At 53.0% G+C, this 21,856-nt stretch overlaps 4 protein-coding genes across 4 annotated transcripts; 2 read left to right on the forward strand and 2 right to left on the reverse strand.

Moving 5' to 3' along the window:
• Nucleotides 1-329: 329 nt before the first annotated feature.
• Nucleotides 330-4,550, forward strand: LOC113147491 (2-oxoglutarate dehydrogenase, mitochondrial-like; the record flags this gene model as incomplete). Its single annotated transcript, XM_026338232.1, has 8 exons — nucleotides 330-342; nucleotides 458-604; nucleotides 986-1,194; nucleotides 1,708-1,871; nucleotides 2,680-2,813; nucleotides 2,995-3,123; nucleotides 3,743-3,882; nucleotides 4,404-4,550. Coding segments are annotated over exons 1-8 (1,083 nt in total), but the record flags the coding sequence as incomplete, so codon positions are not given.
• A 447-nt stretch (nucleotides 4,551-4,997) lies between these two features.
• On the reverse strand, nucleotides 4,998-8,940 carry LOC34621854. The gene is made up of 8 exons (XM_026338233.1): nucleotides 8,830-8,940; nucleotides 8,048-8,414; nucleotides 7,662-7,804; nucleotides 6,779-6,857; nucleotides 6,368-6,518; nucleotides 5,941-5,986; nucleotides 5,457-5,534; nucleotides 4,998-5,078 (listed from the first exon to the last, which is right to left on the reverse strand). The coding sequence occupies exons 1-8, from the start codon at nucleotides 8,938-8,940 to the stop codon at nucleotides 4,998-5,000; spliced, it is 1,056 nt and encodes a 351-aa protein (XP_026194018.1).
• A 2,178-nt stretch (nucleotides 8,941-11,118) lies between these two features.
• On the reverse strand, nucleotides 11,119-13,087 carry LOC34621855. Its single transcript, XM_026338234.1, is given in 3 exon segments — nucleotides 11,119-12,165; nucleotides 12,347-12,718; nucleotides 12,830-13,087. Coding segments are annotated over 3 exon segments (1,677 nt in total).
• Nucleotides 13,088-18,487: 5,400 nt separating this feature from the next.
• On the forward strand, nucleotides 18,488-20,497 carry LOC34621858. Its single transcript, XM_026338236.1, has 4 exons — nucleotides 18,488-18,586; nucleotides 18,707-19,215; nucleotides 19,448-19,796; nucleotides 20,450-20,497. The coding sequence occupies exons 1-4, from the start codon at nucleotides 18,488-18,490 to the stop codon at nucleotides 20,495-20,497; spliced, it is 1,005 nt and encodes a 334-aa protein (XP_026194021.1).
• The last annotated feature ends 1,359 nt before the right edge of the window (nucleotides 20,498-21,856 follow it).

The raw sequence follows: 21,856 nt of genomic DNA on the forward strand, positions 1-21,856 counted from the left end.
TTTACTCTCTTTTGAATGACTGCCGTCTGTCTCATATCTCATGTTTTTACTCTCTTTTGAATGACTGCCGTCTGTCTCATATTTCATGTTTTTACTCTCTTTTGAATGACTGCCGTCTGTCTCATATCTCATGTTTTTACTCTCTTTTGAATGACTGCCGTCTGTCTCATATCTCATGTTTTTACTCTCTTTTGAATGACTGCCGTCTTTCTTCGATTCCGTGTTTTTACCCTTTTTTGAATAAGCGCCGTCTGTCTTCGATTACGTGTTTTTACCCTTTTTTGAATAAGCGTCGTCTGTCTTCGATTACGTGTTTTTACTCTTTTTGAATGACCGTCGTCTGTCTTCTATTTCGTGTTTTAACCCTTTTTTGAGTGACTGCCGTCTGTCTTAAATACTACCCTCCCCCTGCAAGCCAACAAAGCCTCTCGCTCCTCTTTGCGGCTGCGTTGCACAGCTTTAGGATTTGAGTTTGGCTATTCTATGGAGCATCCAGACACGCTGAGCATATGGGAGGCGCAGTTCGGAGATTTCAGCAACGGCGCGCAGATTATCACGGATCAGTTTATTGCCTCTGCAGAAGTCAAGTGGAATCGGCAGAACGGTAGGGCGCGAGGCAACGTGCAAAGCGGAAAGCTTTTTCCAACGAGCTGCTCAGGCCTGCCTTCCGCATGTTATAGGGGTGAAGGAGGGTGATGAGGGATGGCGATAGGTGTTTTTCTAATCATCGCAGCCCTCAAAATAGCTTTTTGGCATAAGACGCCGTCGCACACACCGTACACCACACTTTTCATGCATGCATGCATGCATGCATGAAAAAAACACAACACTACGCCACCCAACCCACCTGCCCATGCGGCTGCGTCTAGAGGTTTCGACGAGTGCGTTGCTCCTGCGTCTCGGCAATTTTCCTTTCCTCGAATGGCTGGCAGAAACGAAAAGCAACGGGATGTTTTTTCTTCCTTCTCTATGCGCCTACCCTCAGGCCTTGTGCTGCTCCTGCCACACGGCTATGACGGACAGGGGCCTGAGCATTCCTCTGCACGCATCGAGCGCTTTCTGCAACTTTGCGATGACAGAGAGGACGTAATTCACGAAGAGAACTGGGAGCTTTCTCGGTCGTCCGTCATTCAGCAGCACAACATTCAGGTTCGACGACTTGTGTGTGATGTATGTATGTGTATAGATACATTTGTGTGTGCTTTTGACAACAAAGGAGAGGGGGAAGGAAGGGACGAGAATTAGGGAGGGCAAGGTTGAAGCGAGGCTGTTCTCGCACGCTTCTGCCGCAGTTTTGCATCGACACAAGTGCTGGCGGCTTGGAAGACGGGAAGGGGCTGTCTCGAGCTGCGTGCGATTCTTTTTCGACATTTGCTCTCCTCAGCACCTCTCTTCTTGACGACCCCGCTTGCTTGCTAGCTTCTGCTTCCTCTCTGTCTCGCGCTGAGGCTCGTCTCGGATCGTGCCTCAATCCCTGCTGTGTGCTTCTTGCTTTCTTGAAGTTGCGAACCCGCGCCGCACGGCGTGTTTGCGCTTTCCTGCCCTTCTACCATCACCTCTTTCGAAGCCTTCTTCCTTTCTGGCCTTGCCGCAGTGTCACAGGCTACACAATCTTCTGCAGGGTTGTTTGCGCGCCTGCCTTTTTTCCCGATTTTTCGCGCGCGTGCGTGTGTGTCTGCATGTGTCGCTTCTTCTCCCCTGCTGCAGGTAGTAGTCCCCACAGTGCCTTCCAACACTTTCCACGTGCTCCGACGTCAAGTTCATCGCGCCTTCAGAAAACCTTTGGTTGTCTTCTCGCCGAAACGCATGCTTCGCATGCGTCAAGCGATGAGCTCGCTCATGGATATCATGGAAGGCACCAGATTCCGAAGGTAACACGCCGACATGCGGCATGCAGCGCAAAGTCTTGCTCGGCGCCTGATATATGTGGCTTTGCAAGACTGCCCTTATTTACGCTTCGCGTGGCAGAGTTTTTCAAATGTCGCACTGGACAGTAAATTGCGGATTTGCGGATATACGGCCTTTTCACGCTGTTTCACACTGTCTGTGTGTATATGTGCGAGTGTCTGCATGTATATGGATTCTGTGTGTATATGGATTCTGTGTGTATAGGTGTGAGTGTCTGTGTGTATATGGATTCCCTGTGTATATGTGTGAGTGTCTGTATGTATATGGATTCTGTGTGTATAGGTGTGAGTGTCTGCATGTACATGTATTCTGTGTGTATAGGTGTGATTGTCTGTGTGTATATGGATTCTGTGTGTAAATATGTTCTGTGAGTATAGGTGCGAGTGTCCGTATGTATATGGATTCTGTGTGTAAATATATTCTGTGAGTATAGGTGTGAGTGTCTGCATGTATATGTATTCTGTGTGTATAGGTGTGATTGTCTGTGTGTATATGGATTCTGTGTGTATATGTATTCTGTGTGTACAGGTGTGAGTATCTGTATGTATATAGATTCTGTGTGTATAGCTGTGAGTATCTGTATGTATATTTATTCTGTGTGTATATATATAAATATATCCATATATACATATACATATATTTATGTATATATATATATATGTGTCTGGGTGTGGGGATGTGAGCATGTATATATATGTATACATACATCTACATCTATATATGTATATGCATGTATGTCGCTTTTGCCCCCGTTTCTGTTACTGCTGCCAGGTACATCCCGGACGAGTCGATTTCCGATCCAGCAGCCGTCGAACGCTTGATTTTGTGCTGTGGTCAAATTTACTATGATCTGCACGCCGAACGCGAGCGCCTCAGGAGCGAAGAGACAGGACCAGACAATCCAGGCAAGAAGCTACTTTTCCCCGACGCAATTGCTTTTTAGATGGGGCCTGCTGCGTTCTAATATTCCTTTTACCCCCTTTCTTCCCTCCTGTCGCCTGCTTCTTGCTGTCTTGCGCGCTGCCTCGCTTTCTTGGGTAGCTTCGTGCTCACGCAGCCTTCGCTCTCTCTTTACGGACTGCTCAGGGGGGAAAGTTGCTCTCGCCCGCGTTGAGCAGCTGTCGCCTTTTCCCTTCGACTTGGCGATCAAGGATCTCCAGATCTATCCGAATCTGAAGTCCGTTGTTTGGGCGCAAGAGGAGCCTATGAATCAGGGTAGGAGGACGAATACGTTGACATACGTTGACACACACATACACACACACACGCTGACACACACACACGTACACATACACACATCCACATGCATACGTACGTACACATACACACATCCACATGCATACATACGTACACATACACACACACATACATACACACAGGAGGAGATAGGTAGGGAGGCAGCACGGTGAGGGCACTTGCCTTGGTTGGCGAGAAATCAGCAGCAGTTTTGGAAAGCCTGAGCAGTCGTGCCCGTCTTCGATCTCAACAAGGCCATACCGCAGGAGCCAGAAAAAAAGCGCACAGCCCTCACAAAGGGTGCCGCTTCTTTTCATGGATGTATCGTGCTCCTGCCTCCGTTTGTGCGTGTATGTGTATCTTTCTGCGCCTCGTTGAACTCGCCCTTGAGCCTGCGGCTTCCTCCTCTGCCGTTCGGCGCGATTGCGGGCTGCAAAGGGTGGAGTGGATGTGTTGAGGATGTATTGGAGTGTGTACTTGCTGCATTGAGTGCGTGTTTTTCGGCGGTTTCTTGGTGCGAATGGAGTGTGCACCTTAGTCCTGTATTGGGGTGTATATACACTCCGACTTTCTGTCTTCTCTCCCTCGCTCTTTCCAGGCGCGTGGTTCTATACAAGCAAGCGGATCGAATCTTGTCTGCGTCACTTGGGTTGCCCCAGCCACATCGAGCGGCCGCTTTATGTTGGCAGAGATGTTAGTGCCACGACGGCTGTTGGTGACAAAGGTCTTCATGACAAGGTACGACAACACATGCGTATTGAGTTTTCTGCAGCCGGATTTTTTTTAGCCCGACGTGTCTTTCAGCCCCTCCCCATGCTGCTGCATCATGTTGCTTGCCTACGACTGCTGGCGCATGCTCTTCATGAGACTACGGCTAGTCGTTCGTCTGCTGTCTGTTTTTTCTGCTGGCTCTTGCGAGCACCTGTTCATGCCGGTCTGCTGCTTGCCTGCATGCATGCTTTCCGCGTTGTTTGCGCGACTTCTCTGTGTGCATGCTGCCTTACGCTGCTGCGAAAAACTCGTGTTATGCTGCGGGGATCTCTTGGGACTGCCTGCCCTGGCTTTCTGTCGTTCGTGTTCGTTCCCCTGCAACCTGCATGCTCTTGGCATCTATCGCCAGGCAGGCGGATCTGCGTTCGGCGTGCTGCTTCTTGATGTGGTGTTGTTACGCATGCTGCATGTCGTATTGCCCCTTTGTGGGGGCGAAAGGTCTGTGTAAAATGCGACGCCTATATGCGGCCACTGCCCTTTTCCCGCAGGAGCTAGCTCAGCTGCTTGGCGACGCCTTCAATCTGGAATGCCGTGAAAATTCGTACCTAAGCAAATACCTTTCTAGGAGAGTCCAGGCAGAACGTCGGCAGCAGGAGCAGAAGCAGCAGCAGAAGCAGCAGCAACAGCGCGAAGAAGAGGATGCAGCAGCAGCAGCTGCTGCTGCATCCGCTTCGGGGAGTGACACTACGGCCTGATTTGCTGCTGCTTGCTCCTTCTTTGCAGCAGCAACGGCTGTAACCTCAGGGCTGGCGTTGCCTCCCCTGATGGGAGGAGTGGTGTTTTGTAACTGTATGGGGTTTTTTGTTTATTGTTTTTGTAAGAAGATGCTTTTACGCTTATCTGCAGGCAACAATTCCCCAATAGATCTTAAAAGGGGGGAGCCGAAGGAAACGCTATTTTTTCATTCCTTCCCACAAGAAATGCCTGTCGCAACACGCTGCTGTTGTTGCGACAGATGCGAGGACAGTGCAGTTTAGCAGCAGCAGGAGCTCCCGCTGCTTCGCGCAAAGTATTCGCCGTCCCCTAGGCCTTTTATAGATCTATGCCTTAGTGAAGGCCGAGCCACGGTTAGGGCGAGGGGGTCATGCTGGGAACCGCTTTTTCTTCTTTTGCCTCTTACCAGCTTTCGACTTCTGAGCAGCCGCCTTGCGGTCCTCGTACGCCTAATGCCGTAAGAAACGGCCGCAAAAAACAGCAGCGGGAACGACAAAAAAGCTGGCAGCAGCGCCCTCTTTTGTTGTCTTGCAGCTGTACTGCGATACGTGTCCGGGTGCAGGCGGGGTCTGCATGGTGGTATAATTTTGGTGGTGGGTAGAGGTGGTAGGTAGGTTTTCGGCTACAGTTCTTTTTAGTCGGGCGTGGAGGGATGGGAGGAGTTGGCAGGTGCAGAGCGGCAGGGCACAGCCAGGCGCATGCAGGAGAAAGGGGTGGCGCAGACCAAGAGGAGCAGGCAAGTGGGTAAATGGATTGTAGAGGGCAAGCAGCAGCAGCAGCAGCAGCAGCAACGCTGCTCAGGCCGCGATACGGGAAGAGGGGCAGACCTGCTGCAACGCAGCAACAGCTTCTGCGTGCTCCTCCGCTTCCTGATGACGTCGTCTTTCCCACTGGGCGAACATTGCCTGAAGGCAAGGCAATATTGCAGTTCAGAAAAACGGTGTAGGGACACCGGACGACCCTCTGTCCGTCTATGCGAAGCCGAATATCTGGATGGTGGGTGATACACGGCCCATGCATTCAGCAAAAAAGCCCCCGCTACGCACACGGTGGGGGAGGGAGGTGAGGGGAAGAGGGCTAGCCCATGAGAACGCAGGTTAGTGGAGGAGCGGCCAAATGCGGTATATATATATATGTATATGCCCTCTCAACGCGTAGGCTCGCAGTGCAGCGACACCCACCCAAAACCAACGCTGACATGCTTCACCCCAATCAGCTACCCAATAAGACCACCATCGTCTCGGCTATGGTATCGGTGAAGGAACGACTAGCTACCCTAGTGATGGTTATAGCGTGGCATGATTAGCCTACGGCTTCTCTGGCAAGGCTGCGGCTCTCGCTTCCCTCGACGGCCATCCTGCAAAGCACCATCCCAAGTCCTTTTCGTATCTTAACCCCCCTTTCATTGCGCACCACTCGCGCCTAAACACCTAACGGACAGACCACCTCTCAACAAACCCGAAAGTTCGCCGAGGGTCACATCATCCTAAGAGGCGTTAGGTGGCAGCAGCGGCAACACACGGCGTTGGCTGTGCAAGCAGGCTTCCAAGGTGTCTACTCATGATGGTGCGGGCAGCCCCTGCTGCGGATATCTGGAAGACATGGTTCTAATGTGCGTGCTTTCTAGATGACCCTGCCGTAAGTTGCTTTTACAGGCGAGGACGAAAAATGCTAGAAGGCTGGCTGGCACTTGAGGGAAAGGTTCCCGACCAACGGAAGCTGAGGAGCAGTGGCAGACCTTAAACCCTCGAGCTCCATATTAAACGCCTTGGTGTCGGCTTCCTCGCGAGCCATTAGGGCCCTTTCCATAGTCTCCCTGTCCCTCATGGCATTCCAACGCCGACGATTTGCTCCCACTATATCTCCCAAGAGCCGGTGTTGCTCGGGGGCTGTACCGGCCACAACTTCCACATAATGCGGCACAGTGACATTTGCAGTGACGTGGCTTTACCGGAGAATTATCACGTCTCATTTAGAGAAAGAGAATAGCTCACAGAGGTGCTGGTGAGTTGCCTCCTGCTTTTTGTGCTGCTGTAGCGGCTGGTACACCCGGAAATAACCAGGTTTGGCAAGCTAAGCATCAGGCTCACCCATGTTTGACTCATTCAGCAGACTAGTGAGTGAGCCGCTTTGAGGGCACTTGTCTTACTTAGGGCGTTGCTGCAGATATCAAGAGACTCCAGTGTGCTGTTGTTGCGGAGACTCTCAACTAGGAGTAAACCTCCAGCCTACAGGGATAAAGGAATTTTTGCCGCGTGCAATGAACCTCAAATGCATCATCGAGCATCGTGAAATTCCATGCTGTAGTATGCGTCCTAAGTAGCGAATGCCTTGACACACGGGCACGCCGCAGCAGCAGGCAACAAAGAGGCGGCAGCAGTAGCTCCTTTTCTTCGTGAGCGGCAAAGTTACATCTGTGAGTGATGCTCCAGACACTACGAGCAGTGCCATAAGTCTCACGCCGTAAACCCGAAGCCGCCATAAGCCTAAACTGCGCGCCTGTGCCTGGTGTTTACTTGGTCAATTTGCACGTCTCTTAAGGACAGGTGCTTTAGAGTTCGATTGTTTCTGAGAGCTCTACAGAGCTCTTCGATGCCCTGAAGACCTCCTAGACGGCACCCGCACAAGTCTAGAGACTCCAGCGTTGAGCTTGCCTGCAGCATCATCGCCACAGTGGGTCAGCATGACAAACAGGAAAACACCACCCTATGGTGCTGCTGCTGCTTCTGCTCTCTCTCTCTCTCTCTGTCTGTCTGCCTCTGTCTCTCTCTCTCTCTGTCTCTGCTGTTGATACGAGTCCTACGCAGCTCGTGAAAAGGCGCTAAGAGTCCTCCCTCCATGCAAAGGCCACATTCTTCGTGAAGGGCTATCCCCGAACCACGCGCGACACCCGAGTATGGACCCTCCGTGCAATTTGCAGCTTCAGGTGCCAGCAGCACCATGGGCTCGCAACTATGGAGCACCAAGAGCAGTGAAACCCTTCAAAAAGAATTGGCTGTTGCCAGGCTACAGTTTTGTGCGCTGGCCGTTACCTCCAAGTATTTCCTCAAAGCAATGGCCGTAGATGCACCCAGGTGGTTTGACTCAAGAGAGAGCGTCTTGAGATTTCTCAAGCAACGCAAGGCACTGCAAATCCCAGGACCGTCATCATCTGTCAAATTGGCTCGACCGAGATCTGAGATCCACACCAGCCACTGCACAACGGACAAGGAGCATACCGTATTAAACCAGCCTCCAAGGCATGCATCGAGGTCTTCACGGATAAGCCGCCTATGGGACCTTGCGCTGCAGTAATCCAATGCTAATCGGCAGCATCTCGTGTGCAGACTGAGACAAGCGTCTTGACTGCCCCTTCAGCAGCCCCCTTGACCGACGGGGGAGACGCGCTTTTACGGCCCTATGAACGCCCTTTGCTCACCGAGTTCCTCGATTTCGCTTGTTTCAGCGAGGACCTCCCTTAGGAGTATCCTTATCTGTATTGCGTTAAGGCTCAAAGCCCCCATGGAGAGATGCGTAGGGAAGTTTTTTCCTCCTGATAATCTGCAGTGGCTCGCGATCTCGCCGTCCCTGCTTTCTGCACACCTTCGAAGGCGCAAAAAAGACGTAAAGCTGGGGTCCTGTCGTGACCTTCCTTCTTCCTCTCGGCGTTGCCGCTCTTGAGCATCCCGCAGCATTTTCCGCTGCATCTTGCTCTTCCGCAGCAACTCATCCTGCCGCCTGAGTTCCAAGGCTCTTAGTCGTTGGTCCTGCAGACGCTCGCCTTCTTCTTGCTCTTGCAGTCGTTCCTGAGGATCCAACTCACACGCGCTTATGGCTGCAGTCCTAGGAAGCAGAGCACCCAAGCAACCGACAAGGCTTTTCTGAGGCACACCACTCGTTCGTCGGCACGCTTGAGCGAGTGGGGAGACAGAGAGACATAGACACACTGCCTGGCGCCGGAGGGGCAGCCAACGATCGTGCTTCCTCCAGTGCTCGAGGCAGATCACGTCATCTCATTCTGGCTGAGCCCGCTCGGAAAATCGTGCACAGTTTCTAGGTGGTGTGCCCTCTGCGACGGCTTGCAAGCTTCGCGGCAGGCTCTGGTATGCTAAACTGCCTAAATAAAACACAGTAGGGGGAGGAATCGCTGTGTACGGCCAAAAGGACATCCCCCGCGCGGATTAAAGGCCCAGTGTTTTCAAGCTCAACGTGCAAAAAAACCTGTTCTCGTTTCTGCTGAAGGAGAGCCTTCAGAGCTTCTGTCTGTGGGAGTAGCTCTGCCACCGGCTCGATCGCGATTGGGGCAATCCCACGAGTCTCCGGCTGAGGCATTTGTGCAGGAACTTCTGCAAAAGAACAAGCGACAATAGTAGGCAAGCAGTAGTAGTAAAGGCAGAAGAAGGCTCTCAGGCCCCGTGTTGTTCTGGACTCTGACATGCCTAGCGTCGTCAGTAGTGAGAAAGTGACCTTAGGCATTGGAGAAGCCTTCTGCCCCTTTCGGCAAGGCACTTGGCTCACCTTGACGAAATAGCAGTGCAAAAGCTTACAATATGAACGGCTTGAGATTTCTGTGCAGCGAGTTGTTTCTGTGTTGTTTCACTGAATCCTAAGGAAGGACCCCTTGCGACGTCGGGCCATTGCATGTTTTGCCGTGAAGGCCGTGCTCGAGTTTGAACAAGGGAGGTTTGAATGTAATAAAATTTCTAAATCGACTTTTAAAATCCTTGCATGACTATCAGGAGCGGCATTCTGCCGTAGGGTTACTGGCAAATGACCTCACAGTACGCAGTGTTCGAGGAACGAGGCGCTTGAAGTCTTAGGGGTTCAGAAGGAAAGCGGAAAGGTCAAAATAAAGGGAGATTATCTTCGGTTAAGGCTTTGTTGTCACAGGACCTTAGAAATGTATTCATCCAGTCGTTAGTACTATTTTCAGAGAAACTAAGGTGCACGCACAAGAACTTCTTCGACGTCCTTAACTTTAGCCTCACGACAAAGTGCTGTATCTTTACTCTTCTTGGGCCACTCGTCTCAAAGGAATGCAAGTTCAGTCTTACGAGGAGACCCAATGCATTCAAATATTTGCTGCACACTGCCGCTAGATACACTGCAGCGGAAACGCGCGTTTTGTTGTTCCTCGCTAGGATAGAAAATGAACTATATAATACGCATCTGCTTGAATTGCATGGGCTTCAATTTTGTCCGGGGTGTATGAGTAAGCTTCACATAAGCATCTGCGCGCAAAGGCCGCGAGCTAATCCCGCAAGCCGGTCGTAGCTACAGGTAACAAGCAATCTCGCGGCGGGGATAGAAAAGGGCTATAGTTTGCATGAAATCGAATATCTGGCCCACAGCAGCTCATTTTCTATGCGGAGAGCACTGAGGATGCCAATAGGCACCTCTTCCTTCATGACGAGCCTGAAGGAAAAGAATCCTAGATCTTTAGGCTTGCTTATGCGTTCCCACTATTTTTTGTTCAAACTAGGACACACCAGCATTGACTTTTAAAGTCACACATCCCCTGCTCCAATGTCTTCGTCTCCCTTTCTTGGTTTGGGTGCTGTCATACACGTTTTGCTGTAATGCTTGGAGTCTTCGAGGCACCAGGCCCTCAGGCACGAAACAACAACAAATAACCGGGTGGCGTGAAACACAAGAAAGCCGAATTCATCCCGAGCCGCCCCTTGAATTGCTCAGTTGGCTCCTACACTTGAATTTTAACTTCTTTATTATTCCTTCGTGGGTCCACCATAATCTTCCTCGGCTAGCGAAGTGTTCAACGGATCCGGTTGATCACAGCTGGGTACAAGAAAAATGTTCATTAGGAGTTTCCTCGATTAAAAAACCGCAGTGATGGGGCCGTAAATAAACAGCAGTACGCCCTTGGAGTATTCTTTAGCCACATGGTGAACCGGCGATCCATCCCCCGTCCACCCCAAGCTACTTCAGAGCGTGAAGCCCGCAGGATCCGTCGCACTGATATTCTACTGTCCAAGATTCTGACCTTTCGGTTCCTTGTGCATGTTACGGTATAGTTGTATAGCTCTCTCCGAATTTTGTATGTGTGCGTCCTGCCTGCCGTACCTGGCACACAACGGCCCCCCCCCCCCAGAACAAGCATTTCGCTCTCGTACTGCCCAGCTGGCGTTCTACTCTTGCCATTTTATGTGTTGCATGATCCATACTACGGACTAGGCACCAGCCTCCACCTGGCGGTATACTAGCTACATGAGGGAAAATAAATTAGTGATCGTGCAAAAGGCTAGTTCTTTGCAGTGCCTCGGCTCAAGTCATGAACGGTGAACTCAAAGCGAGGAGCTGCACATATAGATACTGCATGTATATTCAAACAGTGCCTGCGATCTACATGCGAAGATCGTCTTCTTGCCGCCGACAGTCGCCTACCAAGCGACAAATCCGTTTAACCTGTCAAGTCCGTCATTACAGGCGAACACTAGCAGCGGTACTAGGGAAATCTCTTCTCAAATGCCTGCTCTGGGAGCCGTTGGCGGCTCACCGCACGCCCTGGAGCGCTAATTCTCTCGCTTTGTCGATGAGAGGGCGCATGGCCCTTATCGCCTCCAGTCTGTTGGTTATTGCGTCCTCGTACTTCTGTGCCTTCGATTGCTCTACTGCTGCTTCCCGCGTAGCGAGTGCAAACTCCTCCGCCGCTGCAACGAGCACTTGCACCAACTTGTCTCTCTCGGAGCTGATACGACTGAACGCGTGTCCTAATGTGCTAGCCAGCACCAGAAGCTCTGGAAGATTTGAAGCCTGCATCTCAGAAAATCGAGACTGTAGAGAAGCCTCCGGCGTAGCCAGTTTGGGCAAAACTGCCCCGATGGCATTCAACTGCGAAGTGATAGATACCACCAGCCGCATGGGATTCGCGCTGTGTGTGGGATGGTGCAAGGCCTCTGCTAGAGCATTAAGCTTTTCCAAGCTGATGGTTGTCAGGAAGCTTTCGAAGTTTTCCAGCACTTCTGGCGATGCTACGGCAGAGTCTATTTCCAGAGACTGGGCTTCTCGCATTGCCTCAAGGTAGTTGCGAATGCTCTCCTGAATTTCTTGCCTATGCATGGCCAGGAGGGGAGCCACCAGCTCGTTGTTTCTCGAGATGCGATCCACGATCGTTTGATTCCTTGCAGCGTCCAGGTGCAGCTCCTGCTTGTGTTGCACTAGCAATCCATACACGAAAAGGTGGCGTGCCTTCTCCAATACAAGGTCTAAGGTGCCTCCCTGCGGAAGTTTATCGATCGCCGATTGAACCTTCTCCACAGCCCGCAAGAACAGTCGCGAATCCTCGGCGGATTCCCTACGTCCCTCGTGGATCCACACCGGCTCGCCACTATGTGCATCCCTCTGAGAAAAGACCTTCTCGGCGTGCCACCTTTCGAAGGCCTCCTGCTGCGCTTCAAGTAATTTGATCAATCCATGAATGTTACTCGGAAAATACTGAAGGTTCTCGATGCTCTCTCGCACCATCCGAATGAGCATCTCCGTGGGGTCGTTCAAGAGACCCCGATCCGGATCAAGGTGAGTGAGCATGGAAGAAGAGCTCTCTGAAGTACTTTCGCCTCCGAGCGCTGTTTTTTTTCACGCTTTCAAGAGCCTCAAGGCACTCCTTACGCGACAGCACGTACACACTTTAAAAATCCTTCTCCGCCGTCAAAGAAGCGATATCGCTGCGCAGCTGCTGCATCCGCTCCTCCGGCAACTGCGTTCTCCGCTGTATATCTGCCACTTCCCGTCATCTAGCGGCTATCTTGGCATTCTTGGAGGCCGTTAAGGGGCCTATTAAGGCAACGAGCAGCAGCACCAGCAGCGCCAGCCCGAATGCGACCTTCGGCAAGACGGCTTCCTGAATTGCATCCAAAGTCGACACGGAGCCTTCCAGCATATCCTCCGTGGGCGTCCACGGATTTTCGTCGAAATCCCATATCTTGAATGGCTCTTGCCAGTCGATAGACTGCGGCTCTGGAGAGGGTCTTACCAAGATGCCGCGTGAGGGCCCCTTGGAGCTCTGCAGCGCGGTGTTCGATTCTGGCTTGGTATTCGAATCAAATATTTCATAAAGAGGCTTCCCCTCCTCATCTGCCCATCGAACCCTCCACTTTCTTTCCTCATCTGCCCATCGAGCCCTCCACTTTCCTTCCTCATCGTCGTCGCCTTCTTCTTCCTCGTCATCGTTGCCATCGCTGCAAGCGACACCGACGCTGCTCGCAGGTTCCAAAATAGCTCCACCGAGGGGGATTTCCCCCCCTTCTCGCGAAGGGGGAGCGCTCGTGTGGCTGGCGTGTTCTCCCTGTTGAGTGCTACGGCTGCCCTCCTGTGCAACTCGACTGCCCTCGACGTTCGCCGTTGCAGCTGCGAGCGTCTCCGAGAACCCCACCACAAGGAGGGCAGCAGCAGGTGCAAGCGTTCTGCCATTCAAAAGGCCCCAAAGAGCCACCGCCAAGCCGCGAATGCCAGGACTGTGCATGGGGATTGAGGGAAAGCATCCCGCGCTGCGTGAAGTCATGGCAACATGGCGAACTGGCGTTATCAAAACAGATTGCGGCGGCAGTCGAGACGGGCAAGGCCAGAAAGAAGGGCATTAATAAAGAGGAAAGATAGGGCCTCCGCAAGAAAGGGTGGAAATGGCTGGGAAAGATGCACGGACGGCAAAGAAAGGGTGGAAGCTAGCAAAGCCCTCAAACGCACCGAGGCTGGAGGAGCCTTTGCCCATGGGCTCCGTTTTATGTGCGAAGCTTCTTATTTTCCAAAAAGTGAACGTCTGTACGATGCGCTCGATTTTAGAGGGGTTTCACAGTCGTCAGCACTAAGAAGGGCTCAAATCTTTTCTCGGAAAACTTCCTACCGACCCCTCTTCTTCCCCATTTCTGTCTTCTGCTCATCAGGACCCCCTTGGAGGCCAGCGAGCACATAATCCCTAGGTATGGACGCTAGGCGGCGCTTTCTCATCTTCTTCGCTTTGATTCCCTTGCAATAGCGAAAAGGTTTCATGCTGCGTCTGCGATTATTTCTTCGCAAAGCGCTCCCCAGCGTCCTGGAGAGGGTCGCATGGCGTCCTTGTTACGAGGCTGCCCAGACAGTGTCGATTCGTGATTTGTAGCCCTTTTGCCGCATTTTTAAGGTGCGCTCTAGCCTTCTAAGAGTTTATTCTTCTTCTTGCTCTCCCTTCTCCTTCTCCACGCTCTCCGGACCGCTGTTTTTTGCGCACGTCGTGCTGCCTGTTGCCCCGATCTGTCGATCCTCGGGGAGCTGACTCTGCCTGCCTACCTGAGTGTGAGAGGAGGGCGGCCTTAGGGGGATGCCTCCCGGCTTGCTGTGGTTTTTTGGCGCTTGTTGCCTGTCCGCAGTGGCATTCTCTTTTCTGCACGAGCTGCTTGCGCCGTCATGAGCAGCGGCAGTAGTCTTCGGGGTTGCCAAGCCTTCCGTGCAGCTACCCCAGGAGCGAGGATCTCTCGCTTCCTCGTTCATCATAGGCAAGGAGGCCTCAACGAGCAGCGGCTTGCCGCAAAAGCAACTGCCTAGACACGAACCTACGAGGTCTGCAGCCGACATGTCCAGCGAGGAGTCTGTTTATGGCCCCTCTATCCTGGAGAGCACCCCGCAGTGCCTCCCATCCTCGCGTTCCGCCGTCAGGGGGAGCATGGCGGCATCGTGCAATCGCTCTTCTCCGAGCAGATGCTTCTGTGGGGTGCTCTATTCGTCGCCGTGTGCCTAGTAACTCGAGGCGCCACCCAAGAGGACGAAAAGCAGAGGAGTCTCGAGCTGCACCGTGTTCTTCACCGGATCTTGACGGGAAAACTGCTGGGCCGTCTGCAAAAAGAATCTCAGCTGTTCAGGCAGCATCTCGATCTCCAGAAGGACATCGATGCTCGGAAGAACGAGATGCAAGGCACTGAGCGCGAGATTGAACGCATCGTAGATGCTCTTCCATCCGACGCCGCTGCACTGTCGACCATCAGCGGAAACGCGAGAGTGCTTGAAGCGCCACTTGTTGACGGCCAGGCAGTGTCGAAGACTCCCCAAGTCTCTCGAGCCCTCCCCGGCACTGAGGACACGTGCACAGTGGGGCAGTCGGAGCAACAGGTGCTAAAACTGCAGCAAGGTAGCACCAGCAATGATGATGAACGCGTAGTCAAGGCATTTTGAGGGACTGCGAAGAGGCGCAGAGGGGCTCGCAACCTGAAGGCGTCGAGTATGGAGCAGGAAAGGAGGGCAGTGACGATTTCTCAGAGTGGTATGAGCGGGCTGCGTACAGCATCGGCGTCAGCGTGGACGTTTCAGACACCAAAGCGGCTGCCATTCTTGAGGGCACTGCCTCTGACAGAGAGAAAAAGTGGGAGCTGGCGCTTCTGGGAGCCGCTGCGGAAATGCTTCGACGCAAGCAGCGGGTAGAAGAAGACCTTAAGAACGTGCAGGCCTCACTGTTGCAGGTACGTACAAAGGAGTCTCTCGCCAAGAAAGGACTGAAGGTGGCGGTAGAAGATGCCGATAGCGCGATACATTCAATCCACCAAGCCTTTGAGGATTGGCGCGCTGAAATTTGGGAAGCCCTCGGGGGGTCACCATGGACGAGATATTCGCGAGGTCAGCCGTGTTGGAAGCCACAAAGGAGGTTACTACCATGATTTCTTCGTTTGGGGATACTCCCATCGGCGATGGTGGTAGAGCAGCAGATGATACCGAGAGGACCTCTGAGGCGCGAACTCGCCTAATGGCGTCTTTCTTAAAGAACAGCTCCTCCTTGGCGCTGGCGCATAGGCGCCTCAAGACATCTGAGGAACTGCTAGACCGAGATCGAAAGGCAGAGTTCTTTGCAAAGTTCAAAGAAGACGTAGATAATCACTACACACGTGCTGCGGAAGCCGTTGCAGTCCTCCAGCAGCAACACATCAAGGCCTGTGCGCATATGAATGAACGTCGTTTTGTTGTCAGCTCCGAGAAAGAAAGAGAAGAAAGACTCGCTCAGCAGGTACTAGGCACTATCAGGTGGATCAGGAACGCACAAATCGCATTTGGCGATATCACCGGCGCGGAGAGCCAAAGGCAGTGAGGCGCATGACAGACAGGCTGCACGGGAAGAGAGGGATGTTTTTTTGGGGGGTGAAAGGGGAAGCATAAAGTGGGAGCAAAAGGTTTAGCTACTCGCGTCCCTTACTGCGGGGAGAGGCTCGGCTAGGCGACCTGAAGCAGATATTGGAGGGAGAAAAGGTGCTGCGGTGAGAGGTGTCGATACAGTAACTCTTGGACTCACCAGCTGCTCTGTACGTTTGCCAAAGAAGTTGTGGTCTTTTCACACAAGCTCACACTGCTCTTCCCGACGCCCTCTCGTCTATCCACGAGGCCGCCTCCCTCTTGCCTCGACGGACAGGGGCCTGCGTGCGCCGTTGTTACATTTGGCTTTCTCTTTTGCAACACTCTTGAACTTTCGGATCGTCAGTGTTTGACATTTGAGGTTTTTAGCGCCAGTTGTTCAGTGCTACGATTTTGGTAGGCGTGATTTTGGGTAGTAGTGAAGTGTAGGTTGGAAAACATCCTGATATTGGTCGGCACAACGGATGTCATACGGGCATTTTGAAGGCCGGCTCGGCATTTGTTGCAGTTATTGCTGCCCAGTTCGTACTCAAAGGGAGGTCTGTCTACAGATCATCCAATACTCAGCATACATACGGCCTGGAATTGTGCGAACTCGTTTAACGTGAGTTGCTAAGATGCTTCATAGTAAGGGAGGGGATGTGTGTGTATCACCAAATGGGCCTGCCCACTGGAGAATATTGTTGCTCTTCAGTTATGCCCCTCCCGTCGTTTGCACAAAGACTGGAGAAGGAATACACACAAAGCGAGAGAGAAATCCAATGGTCTTTGTGCAGGAGGAGAGTCTGCGCAGTTGCTGCTAAATCTTAAAGCCGCGGAAAAGGCAAAAGCCAGTAACTGGGCTTCCCGTTCAGGGTTTGAAGAGGCTCCGGCTGAGGGAGTCAATTTGTTCTTCTCGGCTTCATTTCTAGTTGAAAAGGACGGCAGCTCAGATCATTCTCGCTCAGTGTAAAGTCCCATCTAAGATCTCCGTAGGGAGACACATGACTTTAGATTCGATGCAGACTTCATAGGAAGTTGGTTTTGCGTGTTTTCGATAAAACTTACTCTTTCCCTGCTCGCGGTCCTACGGTCCTGCAAGAGGACTACAGACGCATTTGGGATGGATTCGCGTCCTTGCACTCTGGAAGCCTTTCGAGTCTTCTCAGCTAGTTGCAGGTAGCATCTGGCGCGAGGACGAATACACACAACCCTGCGTGCTTCCTCTTGATCGATCGGGCTGTCCTTTGCAGCAAATACGACAAGCGAGCATATGAACCATCTGCGTCTGAGCTCCTTGTAGCGAGCCCAGTTACGCTTCAGCACTTCCTACTGCACTGCAGTTCTACGTAGCTGTGACTTGGAAACTATTGGCTAATTGGAGCTTTACACAAGGAAGGCGGGCATGGAGGGGGGACAGCTTTCCTTTGCAGACACTCAACAGCTTTGCAGGAAGTTTTGCATTGGAGTCGGCCTAAGTGTCTCCCTAGGGTGCCCCTGATTGGAGCAGCACAGACGTAACAAAGAACACTTGCCAAAGCAGGGTATTAAGCCGGCCCATAAACAGCCAGCGTAGCACGTGGACCCCCGGCATCCCCACAATCAGATGATCCAGGTACAATTTTAGAGTTAGCAGTGGCCTTTTGATCCACCATGTTTGGGCCCAAAGGCCACCGCCACGGTGGCTTGCCTCCAAAGGCGAGTGGCATTTGAGCGTCCATGCAGTCATCTACCGGCAATAAAATTCCCCCCGCCGCTGCAAGGCAGTCAGCGCTTGAGCGGCATACATATATATGCGAGGGCCCTGGTGATTTATCGCTGTACATGCAGCATCCAATCAGTGCCCTATAGCCTTAATTTTTTTTAGCTGCTTCCGCTACGCTGCAAGCCCCGTGCGAGGGACCTTCGTGTGAGCAGTGAGTTGTGAGCAATGAGTTGTGAGCAATGAGTTGTGAGCAATGAGTAGTGAGCAATCTGAGCCTGTAAGTGGCTCTGAGGAACTGGACACCTAGCTGCACCCCACCTTGCGCGTTCGTCTATGGCCGATGCATCCACAAAACTCTATGCGGCCTTAGGCCAAAGGTGGAAGGCCTCGTTGGAGTTGCGGTTAAAACACCATTTTTAAATGCCTTGGAGGCATGGCGGGGGATAGCCGCTGTTCTACGTGACGTTTTGCTGGCCGTTCACGTCTGCGTGTCTGCCCCCCTACCGGCACGAGAGGCAACCCCCGCGCGCACGACAGCTACCAACAAATTCTTTTGAGCTCGCGGCCAGGGATGACAGCTATTATCCAGAAGAAAGAGCAGCACACGAGCAAAATGCGAGGGCCCCTCTGGCAGCAGCCGCCATCGTGTGGCGCTGCAGGCAGGAGGGGGGCCCCTTCAGGGCTTCAGGCGCCTCTGATGATGGTGGCATCAGCAGATTAACAGCCTTTCGCTTTTCTTCGCATTGAAAGCTCGAAAGTAGGGCCCAGTTTGTTCTGCAAAAGGCAGCGCCGTCTGCCTGTCTCCCCCCTGCGCAGGCTGCCGCTGCTGCAGCGGCCGGCAGCTACCGGAGCGGCAGCGAGAGGACGAACGACGGAAGACAATACGCGCAAGAGCGGCTGCACGAGCTGCCTAAACGACAGCTGTTCGAGTTGCAGTTGACGCCGCACGAATCGCAGTGGCGGCAGCTCCAGCAGCTGTTGGTACAGCAGGCGGCTTCTTTGGCTTGTGCAGCGCCTTGAGGCTGAGGGGTGGTGGACTCAGAGCCAGAGCCGACGCTTTGCAGCTCAAGGCGTACCTCCAGTTGCTGCAAGATGGATGAGAGCTATAGAAACAGGCATCGCATTGCTTGGGAGCAGCGCCGTGCGGCAGAAGCAGCCGAAAGGGAAGGGGCAGCAGCAGCAGCAGCAGCAGCAGCAGTAGCCGCAGTCGCAGCGGGTGGTGCAGGGGGCAAAGCGGCATGTACCGCGAATGAGCAAGCAAGTGGGGAAAGGGCCCCTGTGTCTGCCCCTGCAGCGTCGCCTTCACCGCAGTCCAGTCAGTTTCCCAAGGCGCAGGCACCCCAGCATTCGAGAGGAGCAGCATCGGCTGCCTCGCCCCTTTCCCCTGTCGTTTCCAGCAGTCCCCCCGTAGCGCTGGCGTCGGTGCCTCCTGGGGAGGGTGCTGCCCCTCAATCAACAGATGAGGAAGCGCTCAACGAGGCAGCTGCGCGGCGTCTCCAGGCTGAGTTTGACGCCTTAGAGCAAGTCCGACAGCCAGATGCCACTTACCAGGAATGTCTTTTGGGTGCTTCCGAGGCAGCACCCTGGGCACCTCCGTCTCAGTGGGGGGAGACTTTGGGGGAGCCTTCGTCTCCCCTCGCAGAGGAAGGGTTTAACATCGCAGGGGGCATGCGCGCTGCTGCAGCTGCGGCGCGAGGTCTCCTTCAGGGGGGAGTCTCCTCCTTTGGGGGTGGACTTGTCAGTGCTTCTTCAACGGAAGCGCTGACTGACGACGAACTGGCGAGGCGGCTGCAACAAGAGGAGAACAGGAGGGCGCAGAGGCTGAGGAGGGAGCTGCCTACACTCAGGTCTGACGGGGGGGATATCGGGAGCATTCATCGTAGGAGTAACTCGATCCCAGTGGATCCCAATCCTTTGGGGGTAAGTTTTGGAGGCTGAGAGTGTGCCTCTCGCGCAAGGACGCAGATGCAAAGAAACGGGCAGGCGAAAACACCGCCGCATGCGGGAGAGGGCTAGACAGAGGGAGATGTGTATTCAACAGTTTCTGCGCAGAGCAGCAGGGAGGCCAAAAAGCGGCGCTGGCATGCAGGGGGGAGGGCTTCTGCGCGGCGCTGTCTACTCGATTCGTAGTACTGCTTCTTCGGTGCTCGCATCCTCATCTGCTGCGAAATTCAGCCCTTCGATTTCGGCTTTCTCTGTGCTGTGTCCAACGCATTGCTTGCAGCTAGACGAGGAGGCGCCCCCGTCTACAGGTGCAGGAACAGGGGGGGGCCCTCTTGCTCCAACCACAGTTTCACCGCGATCCTCAAGTCCAGACGTGGTGGAAATACCTCCCCCGAGGCATCCCGCCCCTGATGTCGCAGCTGCAGCAGCGGCAGCAGGGATTCAAGTGGATGCAGATGTAGGACGCGTCACACTCAGCCTTTTCTCCAGATGTACTTACTCTCTATGGCCGCAACTCCGCTTTGTGTGTATGTGTATGTGTTTATGTGTAGGTGTGTAGGTGTATGAATGTGTGTATGCGTGTATTTGTATGTGTTTATGTGTAGGTGTAGGTGTATGTTTGTTTGTGTGTATGTGTGTTTGTATGTGTAGATGTATGTGTGTATGTATGTGTAGGTGTAGGTCTATGTTTGTTTGTGTATGTGTGTTTGTATGTGTAGATGTATGTATGTATGTATGTGTAGGTGTAGGTGTATGTTTGTATGTGTATGTATGTGTGTGTATGTATGTGTATGTGTGTGTATATGTGTATGTATGTGTAGATGTATGTTTGTGTGTATGTATGTGTAGGTGTAGGTCTATGTTTGTTTGTTTATGTGTGTTTGTATGTGTAGATGTATGTGTGTATGTGTATGTGTGTGTATGTATGTGTGTATGTATGTGTATGTGTGTATGTATGTGTATGTGTGTGTATATGTGTATGTATGTGTAGATGTATGTTTGTGTGTATGTGTGTGTATGTGCATGCGTGCCTTTATTGCATTTCATGGTTTCACCGACGCATGCATCGATCTTTATGTGTCGCTGTCTGTTGCCTATTTGGTGCTGCAGGAGGCGGTACTGCAGGCTGCCATAGCGCAGAGTCTCGTGGAGCTTTGAAGGCTTCAGGCCTCTTAGCGGCGCACAGTTCTTTCTGATGCCGTCTGCTTTCCTTTTTTTTGCCCGCTACGTTCGCGTGTCAGACGCTCATAAGGCTGCTGCCCACCACATGACAGCTCTCCGGAGGTAGTGACTACGGCTATCTCCGGTGTCTGCAAGAGGGTCCTGACAGTCGGAAGGCGCTCACAACAGATCTGCTTACGTGTTTTTGGCGCGGGCTGCATCCGCAACTGGGCTATAATAGGGGAGGCGAGGAAGCCTCTGTAAGGACTTGAAGACGCGCATAGTCTCGGGAGTTTTGACGATGTTTGAGGCATGAACTTCGTGCCTGTGTTTGGCCTTAGAAGCACTCCTGTCCTTCACGTTCCTACCGGTGCGCGGAGAGCTCTGAGCATCCGCACTTTGTAGAGTCTTTGGACACCTTTTGAGAACCTCTTCAGGCCGTGGGGGCACGTACTGACGTGTGAGAGCGTTCCTCTGCATGCATGCTTGCGTGCATGCTTGCATGCATGCGCGACGCCTTTTGGGGGCTTCTGAGGCGTTCCCCTATAGGCAGTGTCTCGCTGTGGGTAGCTCTGCTCGCTGCGTTAGAACTGCACGCCTGCCTACCCGACGACAGCACACGAAACAGCAGCTGAGATATCAGGCAGAGACATCCAGCGTCCAAAGCGCACAGGTGGGTGGTTTGTTTTCGCGGTGGGTGTCTGTTGCATGCCTCCATGGGACTGGGCAAGGCGGTGTGTGTGAGCGGGCTGCAGCACCTGGCTTTGCAGCTGTGGGATTCCGTGACTTTAGCAAGCATCAGGTGTCCAGACAATTCTCGCCTGTCACTACAGTTCCGAACTGACTTTACAGGCCGAACTGCAATTCGCGGTCTTGCATCGTTTGTTCGTGCTGCAGAGCAGCTTAGTGAGCGTCAAAGCTTGTAGATAGAAGAGCTAGCTGGGCAGGCGAGTGAGCGTGAGCCAGAGGGTCGCTTCAAGGGCAAGGGCGTGAAACTTTGGGTAGTGGGAAATATCCCAACTGAAAGGATTCGACTGCCTCGTCGGGTTTGCCTGCGGGGGGGGGTGGGGGGAGCAGCAGTAAGCGAAAGCGATCAAGCTGATAGGGAGGAGAACGCACTCTCGTCTTGCTGCTGCTGGAGAAGCCCGACTTTGGTCAATAGTAGCCTCTGTCGTTTCGCAATCAGCGTTCTACAGCTCTCCGCTTTCGGAGTTCCTTGAGGCACCAGAACGATAGTTCCTCCGTGGCGAGCAAAGGTTGTAGCTACACGCAGAGGGAAAAAGGGGCTGGGAGGGCAGGGGGGGAAGAGCAGGGTTCCTTTGCTTAGAGGTGCTTTCGTAAAAGCGAGAGTTGAGT

Source organism: Cyclospora cayetanensis, unplaced genomic scaffold (assembly GCF_002999335.1).
Source record: "Cyclospora cayetanensis isolate NF1_C8 unplaced genomic scaffold, CcayRef3 CcayRef3_contig_240, whole genome shotgun sequence".
Classification (NCBI taxonomy): domain Eukaryota; phylum Apicomplexa; class Conoidasida; order Eucoccidiorida; family Eimeriidae; genus Cyclospora; species Cyclospora cayetanensis.